Source organism: Vanessa tameamea, chromosome 21, assembly GCF_037043105.1.
Source record: "Vanessa tameamea isolate UH-Manoa-2023 chromosome 21, ilVanTame1 primary haplotype, whole genome shotgun sequence".
In the NCBI taxonomy this organism is placed as follows: Eukaryota; Metazoa; Arthropoda; class Insecta; order Lepidoptera; family Nymphalidae; genus Vanessa; species Vanessa tameamea.
The window spans coordinates 517,926-534,213 of NC_087329.1; the positions used below are offsets into that span (position 1 = coordinate 517,926).

Sequence of the window (16,288 nt, forward strand, 5' to 3'; positions counted from 1 at the left end):
TGAACATCCAAAAGAGTATTACTATCTTTAGTGACTATATACTAATACTATAAACAGAGAGTGCGAATTTTGTTATTTTGTACTATGTTAAATAATTTTGATTAAAAATTAATTTCGTACACTGGCTCACTCAACCTTCAAACCGAAATACGACAATACTGAGTATTGCTGCTTGGCGGTGAATCTATTGTATAAAAATAAGTTTAAGAATATCTGCTACATGGTCAGAAAACAGAAAGTTTCATATAAGATTCTTAGTAGTCAAGAACCGTGATTTTCTTAAGACTAAAACCCTTAAGTTCTTAGTCTTGTTTGGTTGCTATTAACACTATATTGTGATTATTAGGATTATTACTTCAGAGTTCGCCGGCATTAAACTTACTCTAACATAGCATAGCCTTCTGGGTAGAAACTGAAAGAAAACATCTTGAGGAATTCTGCATGTGTCAAATTTAATTTCGTCTATAATGCTCAAACCTTCTCCCCAAAAGATTGGAGAAGAGGTTGCTTTTACTTTAATTACGTTACATAACCTATCTCTATTCAATTTAAAATATGAAGTATTACTTCCATTAACAACGAATAAGACGAGCCTTGTAATGAATTAAAATGTAAATAACGGTATCGGCCATTTAATTTACGTAGCAAAATGAATAAAGCTCGAGTGAAATAAATTACATTTTTATATTTTTATTCTTATAGTAATATACAACATTGGAGTGATTTTAAGCGAACGCGCCGCGAAGCACAAAAGAGTTGAAGCGCTGGCGGATATGGAATACGACGTCTATGATCAGGCGCTCCACCAAAGAGCCTGAAAGATTTTTCCGATCAATAAATAATGTCGGATTTTCTTATATCGTATAATTTGTTATTAAAAACATGTTTACTTATAAAAACTGGATCAAATAAATATGTTTAACATTGTATCTAATGCTAAATAATAGCCCAAGTCTTGACTATTCCACAATACTTAATTACGTAAATATAGTATTAAAACACAGGTGAAGCGATTAACCTAGAAAATTTACTAAGGCCACGTAACTGGTCCGAGGACATCTTGTAAATAACAATGACAATCATAATATCTACAAGAAACGTTAAGAGAATACCAAATGAAATTGATAATATCCATCTGTTACACCATATGACAAAAATCGCCCAGAAAGATATCGAATTAAACTTTTTTTTTACGTAATGTACTCGTATACATTATCTGACCGTATTCAGGTAGGTACTGACGTGGAGGTTTATGTACTACCTACTAGTTTTTGACTGTTAGGTTTTAATTATAAATAAGTTCCCTAGGGGTTCAAGCTTGGTTCGTACCAAATGTCATTAAATTCAGTTCAGTGTTTTAGCAATGAAAGCATATCAGACAGATTTATAATATTAGTATAGACTGGTAGGTATATCTATATTTGCAACACGATCAACTTTGGTCAGGAAGTCATTTGGTCATTATGGAATTAGGGACACTGCACTCAGTCTTCTGATTTCGTATCTGAGCAATCGGATTCAGAGGGTTCATGTAAATGGAAAGAGATTTCCCGGGTCTCTAGTTACTGTGAGGGTGTCTGAAGGATCAATTCTTGGACCATTTCTCTTCCTTGTTTATATAAATGACCTGCCGGATCTCCTAGGTGACTCGAGATAGTATTGTTTGCTGATGATACTTCTTTAATTTTTAAAATAATAAGACGTCTTTCAATATTTGACGATGTGAACAATGCTCTCTCTGAAATAGTATATTGGTTCAGTGTTAATAATTTAATGTTAAATAGTAAAAAGACAAAATGTATTAAATTCACTACTCCCAATGTAAGATGTGTCAAAACGAGTGTACTATTAAACGGGGAAGCATTAGATGTTTTAGACAATAAACTCTAAGCTCCAATGGGGTCCCCATATAAATAAATTGGCGAATAGACTCAGCTCTGCAGCCTATGCGGTAAAAAAAATTAGACTTTTGACTGATGTGGATACGGCCCGCCTTGTGTACTTCAGTTATTTCCACAATATAATGTTGTATGGCATCCTACTCTGGGGTAATGCAGCTGACATTAATACCATTTTTGTACTGCAGAAGAGGACTATTCGTGCAATTTATAACCTGGGCCCAAAAGATTAGTTAAGAGGTAAATTTAAAGAAATTAAAATAATGACTGTCGCTTCTCAATTTATTTTTGATAATGTTATTTATGTACGCAAAAACATAAATGATTTTCCCAGAAATTGTGACGTACATTCTATTAACACTAGAAACAAGAATAAACTTGTTACTCCAAGTACCCGATTACACAGGGTTAGTAACTCTTTTTTGGGGCAATGTATACGTTTTTACAACAGGATCCCAGAAAACGTTCGAAATTATTCAATTATAAAATTCAAAAGAATCGTTAAAGAGTGTTTGTGTGCTAAAGGATATTACAACACTAATGACTTTTTAGTTGACTGCAAACCTTGGGTATGAAATGTTCGCCTCCAGGCTGTTTCAAATAACTAAAATATAATTATTATTGTACATGCAAAATGGAAAAAAGAAAAATATCCCGCTGAGTTTATTTCGCCGGTTCTTCTCAGGTCCGAGGTGTTAAATTCCGAACCGGTGGTAGATTTTTGACTATCAATAAGCAACGGCGGCCTTAGGGAGTGGCGAACAGGGCCATCGCCCGGGGCCCTCGCTCTTGCAGGGGCCTCGCGCAAAAATCCAAGCAAAATTGAAATAGATTTTTTATTTAAAACTTTTGTTTTTGATCCCCAATTATTTATTAAGGTTATAAAATAACAGTAAATTAAAGTAAAGTTAGTTAACTAATTCATTAATTCAGAACATAATTGATAATATCGCGCCTCAAAACACTTGAAGATCGGTTTTTTAATAGCATAGTTCTCGGCCCATGCTTTAATTAAAGATTTTAGTCTAAGGAAGACGCCAAAAACATCAATTTAAAAAATTATAATTCTTTATTTGTTAATTTTGTAATTCTTTCGATGTAAAATATTATAAAAGTACACAAATTTTATTTATTTGTATAACTTTATCATCTCTCGTCAAACATAACAAATACCTAAACCAAACAAAGGCCTCGCAAAGACATACCGCCCAGAGCCTCGCAATGGGTAAGGCCGCCGCTGTCAATAAGCATGTTTAAACACTTCTATATTGAATAAAGATTTTTGACTTTGACTTTGACTTTGACTACCCTTCGCACAGGTAGAATAAGGGTCTAAATAAAACATTTATATCGCAGTTTATATTACATTTTACGCACCGCGCTTGCAAAACCAGTCGGCATGATTTTTTTTCAACATCTTCAGCAATCGTTGTCATATTTCAGTCAATTTACAGAAAACATTAATAAATTATACACCTAAACGTTACTTGTGAATGAAAATAGATTCAGTAGGCTATGAATTTATCGCGTTCTTACACACAAATGCCGCGTTAAAAAGAAACATATAAATATACATATTTTTAATGTTTCTAAAATGACCTGCCAACTCATTAAAATAGTAACTTATAAATATCGGGTTGCCAGTTAGAATCCTAGATCTGATAATAATTTTTTATTTTTTTTATTTTCATGTAATCGATTTTTCAGTGGAAGACCGGAGCTCCTGCCAAGATGTCGGATTGCCGTCCTATCGGAGTCCAAAGGTGAAGGAATAAAGAATGATCCAATATCTTCTGCGCAGATGAACCTAACCTCGTCTATAAGCTGCTGTTGAATTTCCGTCAGGAGATATTGAAATCGCTCTCCTTCCGTACTACATATCTGTCCTTGAAGCTGATTATAAATATTGTATAAAAATAAATAACGTTATCCTTGTCAGCTTTATTGCACACAAACAGATCGACATACATGAAGCAGTGGAAGCCCGTTAATGTCCTTCTGGTTCTGCTGGAATAGTTTTATTGAAGAGAAGATTAGGACCCCATTCCATTAAGCGGTCCCCGTGCGGATTACTGGATAAATATTTGGCGGACTTTTATTCAACTGTTATCCCGATGAATGAGCACAAATTAAGCACAGAAAACAGTTTTGTATAACCATTTATATTTGCCTAAATTATAATCCGCCATCTTTGTTTAAAATGTTCTTTCCACCGCACCCTCTCGGCTCGTTTGTATTTACGTAGCCGCTAAAATATATCATTTGAACGGTAACTGAACCATTACCTACCTCGTCTAATAGTTACTTCATATCTCTCTCATTGTAAAACTGACGCGGTGACTGACGCACAGATTCTGTTTATTCGAGTTTAAAAATAAAGTGGCGGTTCAAGATTTACGAAACAATATCTACTTTAAGTATAAGGTAGGTAGTATATGTAGCAGTTACATTGACTAAGTTTAATATATTTTTTAATTCAAGTTATGTATTAACCAAATTGTCTAAAATACGATATATTCTTTAAGTTAATATTTCGAAATTGGAATTTTTTTTTTCAAACGGATTAAGTTGTTCTTTTTTATATACCTATATGATTACTTTTTATAGATATAAAAGCGTGGACTTTGCATTTATTGATTTTTAGGCAGAATAAATAAAAATGTAATTTTTTAAATCTGTAATTAAAATGGCGGAAAAGAGTAACTACTGAGTTCATTGCCGGTTCTTCTCGGTAGAATCTACTTTCCGAACCAGAGGCAGCTTTACACTTAATTCGACACTAAATTGTTTATGATTTGAATTTTAGATAATTAAAGAGTAAGTTTTTTTTTCAAATTTATGATTTGGCAACTGAACTTTAAGGATATTTTCGTTTTTTTTTTTTTATTATCGAAACCATTTAATCCTGTTAAACTATACCAACAAAAAACATTTCACCAAAAATCGAAATCGTAATGGCCCAGTGTATTTATAAAGTACTACGAAGTATTTAATTGATACAATTTAAATTAATTATACAATATATATCACATGAATATTATAAGATTATTAAAAACGTAAACAATAATCATACAGTTATCCTCGCTATAAAATAATACGCTCCAGTCTTGTAATAATATAACTTGAGTACACCGAGTGTTAAGTTAGTTTATATAGCTCAGTAAATTAATATATATATGTCGTAAATAGATTATTATAACTAGATGTAAATTCATATATCAATAGGTACATAAATATGTGTTATACTTATGGTACCTCGTATCACCCAAACATCTCATCTCAGAGCAACATTTAGACATCTTCAATTTTTTGTGTGTTCAAGTATATTTCACATGTAGTTTTCTGTAGTGGGTTTTCCAATAACTGTAATAGTAAATAGAATAGAAAAGATATCCTGGTGTAACACTACACAGATTTTTCATTATATTTTGTACGTATGTGTTGTCCCACTGTTGCTCTGGGGTAACGATATTATATGTAGGTGATATGACCAATATTGCCATAGACCCATGGAACATTTTTTTTTTTTTATAGTATAGGTGGCAAACGAGCAGGAGGCTCACCTGATGGAAAGTGACTACCACCGCACATGGACATCTGCAACACCGGGGGGCTTGCAGGTGCGTTGCCGGCCTTTCAGGAAAGAGTACGCTCTTTTCTTGAAGGTTCAAAACATAGACTGCACTGATCTAAATTTTAACGAATCCTTAAGAACATACCCCTAAAATCTCTCCATATATCTCTATTCCCTTGTAGCAATCAAGTTAAACTTAGATACGTATTTGCCGATTCGATGATTATGTATGAAATAATAATAAAACTAACTGCTTTTAGTGAACATGGAAATGTTTGAAGTCTTGAAGCTCAGTGTGACTGTGTCATTACCGATATTATTGTACTGGATTTATTGGAGGTGGAGACATCGTCGGATGCTGGAACTAGCGGCGTTAGTGCCTGGACCTCCCGCGTTACCTATTTTAGGTAACGCTTTAATGTTCATGGCACATCCAGAAGGTAAGACAAGCTATCAACTAAACATAATACATAGCTTATTACAGGTACACGTTGGATTTCCACTTTTAATTTGTGAGTATAAGAATTGTTTGAATTTGAATTGTCGGTAAAGAAGTTCATGCACTGGTGGCATTTTACAGTGAGTTAAATATACGTACGTTTATCAAACGAAAACCAAAGAAAACCTTCTGCTTAAAAATGTCCCATACTTGATGTATACGATTTTAATATTAATTAGTCAATTTCCATTTCCATTGCAACGTGGATCTGTAGAGATATTATGTAAAAACAATCTCGAAACTCGTCGCAAAACACGGGCGTAGGTAAAACGTCAGCGTTATATGCAACATGGATTATGATGCATAAGTACCTACAAAGTTTAAAAGAAATGTATCAACGTATGTATTGTCAACATTTCATGAATGTAAAGTGAATTCTTACAGAATCACACTACTGCATACGAAGGAATGAGAACTTTAAAATAAAAAAGTAACGGTTTTCAATGTAAATACAGTTGACAGAATCCGTCTTTTATTTTAAATGAGATGATGGAAGTGACGCTTGTCATGTCAATATTCTAAATTTGAAACGGGTGAAACTGCCATTAGAACAGCTACACTGTTTTAAGTTTTACTTGTTTTAAAGTGCCAAACCACATGTAAAAGAGTACTTATCTAATAGTAATGTTTAACAATAGTAATACTTATTTTGTAAACTCATATATATATAAGCTTCTTTTGTAATATTTATTTTTGCACCAATAAATTATTATTATTAAAAATGATTTCTACTACAAAGAACTGTTAATGAGTAAATCTATACGATTTACCTACCTACTAGTTATTGCACACCTTTAGAAAGGGATGATCCCCTCCAGGCTGTTACGAATAACGAAAATATAATTATTATTATTGTACATGAAATCAATAGTTGTAAAAAATGACATTTAAAAAAAATAAAAAATAATCCCGCTTGGTTTCTTTCGACGTGACATTAATTTCCGAACCGGTGGTAGATTTTTGACTATCAATAAGCAAGTGTAGCATTCTATTTAATTCAATTCAATTCTTAGTTTAATGGCTTTTAGTTGTGCCGACAGGGCTCAGATTATTTCGCCAATGTCACGTAGGATGGAGAAGACGAATGAGATTAATCGGTAAGGTTGAGATAACAAACTCAATTAAATTTTGTAAACAAGTATAGTAGTAGCAATTTCCTTGTGAATCCTTAACTTGAAGAACACAAACATTAAGGTAACACTTCTATATTGAATAATGGTTTCTGAATTTGACTTTCACTGAAACCACGCATCTTCAGATAGGAGCGTGATGAGCATTGGCTTATGATTAGTCGATCCAGTTAGGCGTTACAAAGAGTCTCCTCATTTATAACTAAGTATATAAATTGTAATCAATAGAGATCGAGGTAAAATATTATTTTTAGGCTAGTAATATTTTAGTAGGTACGTCTCCCGTTTCTCTAAGATTACGCAAAATAATTGTCATAATCTATCGGTCACTATCGAAAAAAATCTTTGCTTGAGGTATTTCATTTATTAAGAATATTTATAGCCTCTTTACTTTATGCAATTACTCATACTAACGAAGCAGTAAGGTTTCACGCGTGTGTAAACGCAGCATTAGCTAGTATTGTTGTAATTATATTGTGTTTAAGGAAACTAAAACATAACATTGGAATAAAACACTTTTGCTAAAAATATTCATTTCACGTCTCTAGGCTATATGCAAGGACATTTGAAAGTTGAAGGTTTGTTACATATATTGGCGGATTTCCCCATTTTCCAAGTATAATCGTTATAATTTTTGCCACCATTAAACCTACAAATATCAGTGCCTGAGTGCCTATTTTTATAAATCCGTAATTTATCCGAAATTGCACAAAATGTATTGGAACTTATTAAAATAAAAAGGATTAAGGAAAAATAAACGGAATACGTCTTAAAGAATTATTTCTGCAATACATCAAATAGATCTTATAGATGTTATAATAAATTAATATTTTATAGTCATTGAACAACTAGCTCAGTCGATCCTAAGGTTGCTCCACAATACTAATGTTTTACTAATAAAACTATTAGGTGCCACTGGTAACTATATTTATTCAAAAAAATCCTAAATATTATATGCAAACAATTAGCGAATCTTGCCATCACGATTTAGAATTATCTACAATTTGACATAACGCCATCTAGTATTTATAAGTTGAAATATATATGTACATTAATTACGTATATATACATACAGTCATGGTGTCTTATAGTAACTAATCACCTAATAATTATTATTTGTGGCAGGGCTTTGTGGAAGTTCGCCTGGGTACCACCCATTCATCAGATTGTAGCGCCAAACACCAGTACTCAGTATTGTTGTGTTCCGTTTTGAAGAGTGAGTGAGCCAGTGTAACAGGCAAAAGGGACATAACATCTTAGTTCCCAAGGTTGGTAGCGCATTGGCGATGTAAGGAATGGTTAATATTTCTTACAGCGCCATTGTCTATTGGCTGTGGTGACCGTTTACCATCAGCTATCCCATTTGCACGTTCGCCTGCCTATATCATAAAAAAATCATACTATATGCCTATTCTGTAAGAAACAATTTTCTTGTCCTAGTGTTAGTAGAATAAATCAGATTTATTTTATATAAGGAAACTCTATTTACAATCACCATTGCGTCACTCCGTTAGATATTGCAAAACATAATATACAGTGATTGATATACAATAAGTCAATTCAATAAGAATAGCCTGGTGGTAGATCTGTTCTGTAAATCGTTAACATTTGATTTTTGAAAAAACAACTCTAATTATTATTGCCTCCAATGAGTGACACGCTGTTTACTTTTTTCGTCCAGAGAATCAGAATCGATTTGGCGCGGAAATACCGTTAGCAAACGTATTATCTATTCTGACAGATCTAATAACATGTTAAAGTCTTCAATTATAGTATATAAGGTAAATTAATTATTTTTTAATTATTAGAACAACTGCTTAAAATAGAAGAATTATTAAGCAATTATGGGCAGTATGTGAAGTTTTGGCTGGGCTCAGATTTGAATATTTGTGTGAAAAACCCGACAGATGTAAAGGTATGTATGATTTGAAAAAGTAATAGTTTACTTCACGTAAAAACAAATAAGTATAACAAAAACGCCAAACTTTTAAACGTTGCGCAGCTGTACTGTGCAACTGTTTTTTTTTTGAAAATGGAAAAGATAGAATCTGTCTGATGGTGTAATTTTAATTTTCTCTAATTAAAATCGGAAATAAAACTCCTTGATATTATTTTGTGTTATTTCCCACACATACACCTAAACATGCAATATATTATATAATCTCAAAAGTGAAATTTAATTTTTCCTTTAGTATCTGCTGACAAGCAATAAAGTAAATCAGAAGGGGCCCCTTTACGACTTCATGACAACTTTTATTGGACGTGGAATTCTGACAGGAGGTGAGGATTGTGCATAGTATTTAAAGTTCAAACTAGCGACCCACCCTGCTTCATACGGGTTCGGATAATAACAAAACTACTATACCCTATAGCACTCAGGAATAACACAGCTTTATACCAGTGACAACATTTTCCAATTGGATCATTAGTTCCTGAGATTACACCCTACACACAAACAAATAATTTTACCATTTTATATAATAATATTATTATACACCGTAAAAAATGTTATTTTTGGTATATGTACTGTGTATACATACATATGCATTTGGTATAAAGCGGTTATTTTAATATTACAAACGGACACTCCAATTTTATTATACGTATAGTATTTATATCATGGAGTAGAAAGTATCTAAGTATCTAGTGTCATTAATTCATACATTTACACCGTAGGACCGACATGGCGCTTGTACAGAAAAATAGCCACCCCATCATACAACAAGAAATCAATTAAAGTATTCAGTGAAATATTCAATCAAGAAGCGGCCTGTTTGTCTAAAGTTTTAAGTGACAAGGACCCAGAGATGACGTTTGATGTTTACTACGACGTAGTCGCTTGCACCACTCAATGTGTATGCCGTGAGTATAATAATATCAGTTTCATCGTAAATTACCTGAGATTACATGCATTTCAATGCAATTTGATACATTTGCTGCAAGAGATAATGCATCATTTTATAATTAAATATAATACTTTGCCATCACGCATTCGTTTATTAACATAAACATTGTGATATTCGGTACTAACATCTCATTTCATATCTCACTTGCAAAATGTTGAACATCATCTTACGCTGATAGGCAATTTTGATACGTGTAGCCCAAAAGTGTTATGATTGCCATGGTCTTAATTTATACGTCTAAATAAAGTGACGCACTGATGTCGTCTTGACCGGTTTCTGTCACGTCGGCGGATCTCAAGGGAGACCAGGCAACTTCTTAGTACACAAATGTGTACGCAAATATGGAAGAACTCTGTATTCCCTCACTCTCATAATCACAAATCCGATACGATCGGAAAGAGTTCAGGCGCAGGACAATGGCTTTACTTGCTGCTTTCCGAGACACATAATTCTAACTTCCAGTCTCCGGCCTGTTACTGAGACACTGTTACTTTTTTGACAGAAAAACCCAATATTTTTTATTGACTTGACCTGGGGTTTGAACCCAGGAACTAGGATCTGTGGCCTTATATTTTCCACAATTAACACGCGAAATTTCATTCTCCTTTAATAATGTGCGTGATTAGTGTCTAACAGTCGGTCACTATTATTTTCGACACATTCACAGCTACGACAGTCAGTCAGCTACAAAAGTGCGAAATCAAACTTGTAGAGCTTGTAAAAGCCTACTTGAATAAAGTATATTTTGATTTTGATTTAACATTAAAATGGTATCCGTATAGAACCTACCCACGTCGCTCGCGTCGTAAATCTAATAATATAATAATATTATTTTAATCGCCAAGAAAATATAAAAATATTATATGACAACCTAATCCAATCATAAAAGGACAAAATACATTACACCAATACAAATATTAAAAATGCCAAAGTATGTCTGTTTGTTGCTCTTTCACGGCCCGACCCTTGAACCGAATTTGATGAAACTTGGTATAAACCAAGCTTGAACTCCAAGGCGAAGAATAACATAGACGTATAATTTTTTACGCCTAACACCTGACAGCCAGCCCTAACGCGAGCGAAGCCGCAGGCGACAATTAGTTACTTGCATTATTTTATTTAGCGTTACGTATATTGTTGTTTTAAATAACTCGTGTTGGTTTGCATTATTTCTGCTCATGTCAATTATAATATTATATTAAGTCGAACAGATATTTGCTTGAACGGTAAACTAAAGTAATTATTTCATTAAATAGCTATTATATTGAGAAATATAACTTCATGCTGAGATCCTCAGGGTCTCACGAGGAGCGGTTTCAAAACTCGGTTCCAAAGTTTCAAAGTTTGCAACCGTTTAATCTCCTGTTTTTTTATTATAAACATGACATTGGCAGTTTAAAACACATACTATATAATTATACCATTCAATAGTGTCACTAATAAGAAATTCTTAGAAGTAATGACATACCTAAGTGTGGCCATTTAAGGAAAATATATGTATTTGTGATATTCATGTAAACATATACATATGTACATAAACAAGGATTTTGCAAATTAATTATGTCTTGTGTCATAAAATAATGTTGTTTTCAGAAACGCTAATGGGTCTTTCGAAGGAAGAATCAGAAAACATTAAAAAACTTGATGAAGTCATCGCTGAAACGCAAAGGTGAACGCAACTTTGTTTTTAAATGAATATGAAATTAATATTATTTATATGTTGATGTATATTTCGGTGAATAATGAACCACTGCTGTAATCCGAAGGGACGGACCGACGAATTTATGTGATTTACTTTTTTTAAATTTTTACTTTTAATTTGTTATTTAATCGCTGTATTAGTCTATTCATTATTGCATTCTGGCTGCAAAATATCCATCTGTACGGACTATTAAACGATAGAGTGCTACTCCGAATTTGCAGTAATTATGGCCTCTGAAGTTGATCAGCCTTTGAAAAAAGCTGATCAATTTGCATGCATTTCCATTTTCAAAAAGGTGTAATGAGGTATTTTAATTATTGAAATTGTTTTATAATTTTTATTTGCAGTATGTATTCGTTAATATTTTCAAAAATGACCCATTGGTGGCTACAAATACCACTAATTTACTGGCTCACGGGGAACAAGACGAAGGAGAAATACTTTGTTAAGATTGTCGATGAAATGACGTCGGATATATTGCAAAAGAGACGAAGTGCTTTGCAACGCGAGACGGACACAGATGACGCTCTGGGAGTCGTTGATAGATTTATCTTAAATGGACTTCCTGATGAAGAAATAAAGTTGGAATCTTTCAGCTTATTTACGACAGTGAGTATACAGTGTTCATTGATTGAGAAGCTTCAATCAAAATTAAAACAAATTTTATTCAATTAGGGCCCTCAGAAGTACTATAGAAATGACATTTTAACAGATTCACTTACTATTTTCGATCGATTAGAAAATATTAATATAAAATTAAAAGAGAAATTATAAATATTAGTACCCGCAAGACGTTCTGGTTGTGAGCGGATAATTTTGTTTGAGTTTGACTAACATAAAGTTGTGTCGGGGAAAAGTAGTAGCCCAGACAAATATAATTTTTAATTCCAACCACAAACTATATTATTATGCTTACAGTTTTCTATTGATTATTTTGTTCCTATAATATTTCAGAGTCAAGAAGCATCGGCGAAAATAGCTTCCGCAGTTCTATTATTTTTGGCTTATTTACCAGAATGGCAGGTGAATATAATATTTTATTCATTTTAAAGATACGAGCAAAAAGTGTTTTTATCAAACTTATAAGAGAAGACGGCTACAGACTTATGCACTGTAAGAAATCTAAGCCACTTACTAACCATCAATGTGACAGCAAACATTGGATCCAAGATTGGTCCCTTTGACCTAAATATACTAGTGCACTCACCATCACCGAATCGGGAGACTACCAAGTATTGTTGGTTGGTCGGATGGTTGTAATTGATGAATCATTGGTGCCTTCGGGCCTGCAAAACCGTACAGCCTTTTATAATTGTAATTCTTATAAGATTAATTATATATTAAGTATAAGCTTAATACTTGTTTTTAGTATCTTCTCTACATAGTATAAAACAAATTCGCGGAACTATACCTAGATGTAGAAACATGACCATGTTAGGTATTTAATAGTTATAAATTTCATAAGCGAAATAACGGTCGATCGGAGATAAATACAATAGGCAAATAGTCGTTAAATACTGATATTAAGCTCTTTATTGAACTATTAAATGCGTTGAATAATTCTAGCCTTATTATTCTTTAAGCAGAATCTATTAAAGCGATTAAACAAAAGGCAATCCTTGCCGTCCACTAAAAGCGATCGCTGCTTTATTATTGTGTTATTATCACTAATGACTGCTTGGTCTTGTTCTGTTTTTACATCATTCATTCACAAGAATGACTGAAATTATTCTTTAAAATTAAAATTTCATGGAGTACTTCCAAACGACACGTGCATTTTATTTTAAAATTCCAGGAAAAAGTACACTCGGAAATCATAGCAGTCGTCGGTCCCCATGACGAGCACATCACAGAAGAACAATTGAAGAAGCTCAATAATTTAGACATGGTTTACAAAGAAGTGCTGCGGTATATGTCCATTGGGGCTATGATACAGCGGACGGTTGAAGAGGAGATCACCATCAATGATGGTAATATGTTTATATAATACTATTAGTACAAAAGCTCTTCTATTCTAATTAATTAAGTCAGAAGTTGCAACGCGATTCAGAGCAGGTTTTAGTATATCATCTATATTAATAATTTAATGCTGGTCTACGATACAAACGATCGAAACCTATCCACAATTATAGATAGTTAAAAACTAATGTTTTTTTTCCTAAATTTTGCAATTAGATCACCAGCTTTTTGGCAGATCGGAGCATCAAGTTCGTCATTGACGGTGCATGCTCTGACTAAAAATTCGTCAATTCTGGTGTTCCACAAGGCTGCGTACTATTACCCACTCTGTTTCTCCTGCATATCAATGACTTATTGCATATCAGGAACATTCACTTCTTTATAGACGTACAAATTCGTGCATTAACCGCTAAAAAATCACCATTTGTCGTATATCCACGATTTGAGAAAATTCCCATTGCCGCCTCAGGTAGTATCGGAATACTTGGCATTGATGTTTCGAGCCACGTTCAGTTCCGCAGTTAATTGGAAGGCAAAGCTAAATTGGCATCAAAAAAGCACGATGTGGTCAGCAAAGCAAGACGGTATATCACGTCACCCCATCGCCTAAAAATATATAAGCTCTCTTATATGTATGAATAAGTATTGTCCACCTTAAAAAAGGTTACAAAAAAGTCGCGATGGTTCTTAGGGATGATCTCTTAGGGATAACACACAATAACCAATTTTTGTCCTTTACTTTTTACGAAAAATAATGGCTTATTTACGAAACGATTCTAAGCAATAAAGCATTAATACTTATCCAATTAAATGTCTTAAATAGCTTGTGCATTTAATATATGACCCTGAACAGATTAAAAAAGGTGTGAACGTTGTATATAAAGACATTTTTTATATAAAGAAGCCGACAATGAATTCGTAACTTTTCTTATGTTGTAAATATCTCTTTGTTTTATTTTTATATTACCTGTTAGTAGGCAAACATCACCGGAACTATTGATGTGTTCCGGTTTTAAGGGTGTGTGAACTACAGGGACAAGGGACATCTTAGGTCTCAAAGTTGATGCATTGGTGATGTAAAGAATGTTTAATATTTCTTAGAGCGGTGGTTCATTAGCCCGTCCTAAAAATTAAATATCATAAAAAACTGCATGCGGTTGCAAGCGCTCCTTGTGCTTAAAACGGGACTGCGTTTCCTAGTCTAGTTGTTTTATTTACCTCTATAACAGAAACAACATTATTTGCGTTGCTGATTAATTTTTGTAGTATATGATTAATAACTTCGTCTATATATTTGAATGTTTTAAAGCTTATTTTGTAATCTCTACTGAAAATACCCACTTTTGTGATAGATCTCTTACGAATTTTACTAATTTCGTAAAAACTAATAATTTTTACCTTATATTACAGGTAAAATTACTTTACCGGCTGGCACCTCTCTTGTAATTCCAATCCATGAATTACATCGTGACGCTCAGTATTGGGATGAGCCTTATAAAGTCAAACCCGAAAGATTCCTGCCTGAAAACAGCAAGAACCGGGATCCTAATGCCTTCATTCCATTTAGTTTAGGAGCTATGGATTGCTTAGGTTTGTATTTATATATAAGTATAACCTCCGTGGTCGAGTAGTGTGTACACCAGTTTTCATGGGTACGCCACTCCGAGGTCCCGGGTTCGATTCCCGGCCGAGTCGATGTAGAAAAATTTCATTAGTTTCTATGTTGTCTTGGGTCTGGGTGTTTGTGGTACCGCCGTTACTTCTGATTTTCCATAACACAAGTGCTTTAGCTTCTTACATTGGGATCAGAGTAATGTATGTGATGTTGTCCAATATTTATTTATTATTTATTTATATATATTTTAAATTTTGGGCAGAAAGTTGGGTTATTGATTTCAATTAGGTATATATAAATCAAATTTTAAATAAATTTTTCATTAAATTCTGATATTGGTATATCAGATGCAGGCGAGATTTAATCATTCTATTCTATTCGTTATAGTCGTGAACTTACTTCATATATATATAGTTTGATATTGGAAAACAACTAAAGGTGACACGGTATTTTATGCGTGTCCCTAAAATAATATCATGATCACATTTGCGATCGTGTTCTGCAACGAGTTCCACGTTTGTTTTTACAGAATAGCTGTACAGATTTGTCTTAAAGACTGTAATTTCAAACACTTTCATGATGCCTCACGATACGTATTAAAATTGTGATAATGTAAATATGAAGCAGTTCATTAAAAGTTAGTTTGGCGTACGCCATTGTCAGAACATCGGCGGCAACATGTATTTGCTTTAAGTAATAGTCAATATTACAAGATATCTTAGCTAAAATATCGTGTAATATACATTAATAATAAAACAACTGACATTTCTATATTTTAACAGGGCGTATATACGCAACGACATTAATCAAAATGCTGATTGTGAAGGTGATAAGAAGAGTACAGTTAGAAGCAGATGGACGTTTAGAAGATCTGGATCTACATATAGCTATATCTGTGAAATTTGCAAACGGGTACAACTTGAGGGCCAGAAAACGAAGACCGATTAATGGATTCACGTTACAACACGGCTAAAATGATTAACACTGTAAAATGTTTTGAAAATA

At 33.3% G+C, this 16,288-nt stretch overlaps 1 protein-coding gene across 2 annotated transcripts; it reads left to right on the forward strand.

Annotated features, from left to right (window-relative positions):
• The first annotated feature begins 4,150 nt into the window (after positions 1-4,150).
• On the forward strand, positions 4,151-16,288 carry LOC113393704 (cytochrome P450 4c3-like). Of its 2 annotated transcripts, none has more exons than XM_026630725.2 (11): positions 4,151-4,322; positions 5,733-5,912; positions 8,910-9,016; positions 9,294-9,381; positions 9,778-9,963; positions 11,601-11,676; positions 12,057-12,318; positions 12,664-12,732; positions 13,505-13,679; positions 15,079-15,258; positions 16,066-16,288. In XM_026630725.2, exons 2-11 carry the CDS (start codon positions 5,738-5,740, stop codon positions 16,254-16,256), a joined length of 1,509 nt encoding a protein of 502 aa, XP_026486510.1. In that variant the 5' UTR covers positions 4,151-4,322; positions 5,733-5,737; the 3' UTR covers positions 16,257-16,288. The 2 variants fall into 2 exon arrangements, with proteins under 2 accessions (XP_026486510.1, XP_026486511.1); XM_026630726.2 differs by having other exon boundaries at positions 4,305-4,326.